Below are 1,742 nucleotides of genomic sequence, written 5' to 3' on the forward strand. Positions count from 1 at the left end.
TTCCCTTTATACCCTTTGGTTTCTTTGTCCCCCAAATATGGGATGGGACTTCCGGACCTTTTGTGGGCTTTGCAAAAAGCCCCGTGTATTGGGGTGGGGGCCGTGAGACCTCACCTAAAGGCCTGGCCTGGCGCCAGCGCTGATAACCCCTCTGGAGGTGGTTCAGGGCTTACGGCCTCTGTAAAATGGGAGGAGCACTTAGGTAAACAGGTCTTGCAAGACCAGATTGTGGAGAAAGGGGCTATTGAGAATGTGCATTAGGTTACTGCACAGATTCAAGATTGCTAGCCCCCAAAATGTCTCATTTTCCCCATCAGAGCAACTGGCCAGGACCGGAAAACTCTGAAATGTCTGGCCTCTCACCTCCCCCAGTGACTGCTCACTGAGCACGAGTCCTGCCAGTGGGTGTGGACACTTCCCCTTCGGGTCTAATGAGCCCTCCCCGCTGGCCAGGGACAGACCTCCCACCTGTCACATCTCCACCCACAGACGTGGGAACCGGGGCTCTGGGCGGGCCAGCAACTTGTCCACGTAGGAGACGGCCATGCTAGCCCTTGGCTGGGTTTTGTACGTCTGTGAGTGAGAAGGACTTTTGCATCCTTAAAGGGTTGTAAAAACAAAACAAAACACACACACACACACACACACACACACACACACACACACACACACACAGCAGAAAAGAACAGGAAGGGCTCCCACCTGTCACATCTCCACCCACAGACGTGGGAACCGGGGCTCTGGGCGAGCCAGCAACTTGTCCCCGTCGGAGACAGCCACGCTATCCTCAGCTGGTTTTTGTGAGTCTGTGAGTGAGAAGGACTTCTGCATCCTTAAAGGGTTGTAAAAACAAAACAAAACACACACACACACACACACACACACACACACACACACACACGCAGCAGAAACGAACAGGAATGGACAACAGAGACTCATGTGGCCCTAAAAGCCTAACATGTTTCTTTTTGGCCCTTTAGGGAGACAGCCTGCTGGTGCCTTTTCAGGGCGACACCGTGAACCGCATGCAGAACATCCAGGCTGGGAGCTTCCGGAAAGTTCTGCTCTGTGTCACCATAGCACAGAGGCCGCCACCTCAAGGTCTGCTTGGTGAGGGTGGGGCCTTGGTGCCGAGCACGGGGCCCATCACTAGCAGACGCCGTCGAAGAAAACCAGGGCTGGATGCAGTTACCACGGGAAAGACAGCCCTTACCCAGGACCACGGACACGGGAAAGGGGTGGGTGCAGAACAGGCTCACTCCACGTCCGACATGCACAGTGGGGCCTGCAGCCAGGAGCAGGGGGGTGCCTGGGGGCGGGGGGTGGGAAATTACCACGTGGAAACATCAGGGTGGGGGGGATGCTGGCTCAGCCGGCCCCTCAGGATTCCTGCTGGAGGCAGCCCGGGGGTCAGGCACCACGTGGGCCGAGCCGGTGTGAGGAGGCTGGACCGTGGCTCACCTGACTGAGGTCCTGGCCACGCGTGGGCTTGCAGAGGCGGCAGTGCAGGCCCCGTGGCAGCAGGACCGGGGGGGCCTGAGCAGAGGTCGGTGGAGGAGAGCCTCTTGGGCGACACCCAGGGACACGGCGAGAGCGGACGGAGGACAGTGCAGGAGCCGCATGGCCCCTGAGGGCTCCGCTGACACCTCCACCCGGATCCCCGTCCCCCACGTGCACCCACTTGCAAGGCTCAAGGTCAAACCACCGGTTTCAGGACTGCAAGCCCCACCCACTCACTGACA

The 1,742-nt window shown here is 58.7% G+C and overlaps 1 protein-coding gene across 1 annotated transcript in view; it reads right to left on the reverse strand.

Moving 5' to 3' along the window:
* Positions 1-546, reverse strand: part of STK32B (serine/threonine kinase 32B) — a 17,727-nt gene extending 17,181 nt beyond the window's left edge. The window contains exon 1 of the mRNA XM_014538285.1: positions 488-546. Coding sequence (XP_014393771.1) covers positions 488-546 — 59 coding nt within the window. The remainder of the gene's footprint in view (positions 1-487) is intronic.
* Between the last annotated feature and the right edge of the window lie 1,196 nt (positions 547-1,742).

The sequence above is a fragment of the Myotis brandtii genome, unplaced genomic scaffold (assembly GCF_000412655.1).
Source record: "Myotis brandtii unplaced genomic scaffold, ASM41265v1 scaffold188, whole genome shotgun sequence".
Lineage (NCBI taxonomy): Eukaryota > Metazoa > Chordata > Mammalia > Chiroptera > Vespertilionidae > Myotis > Myotis brandtii.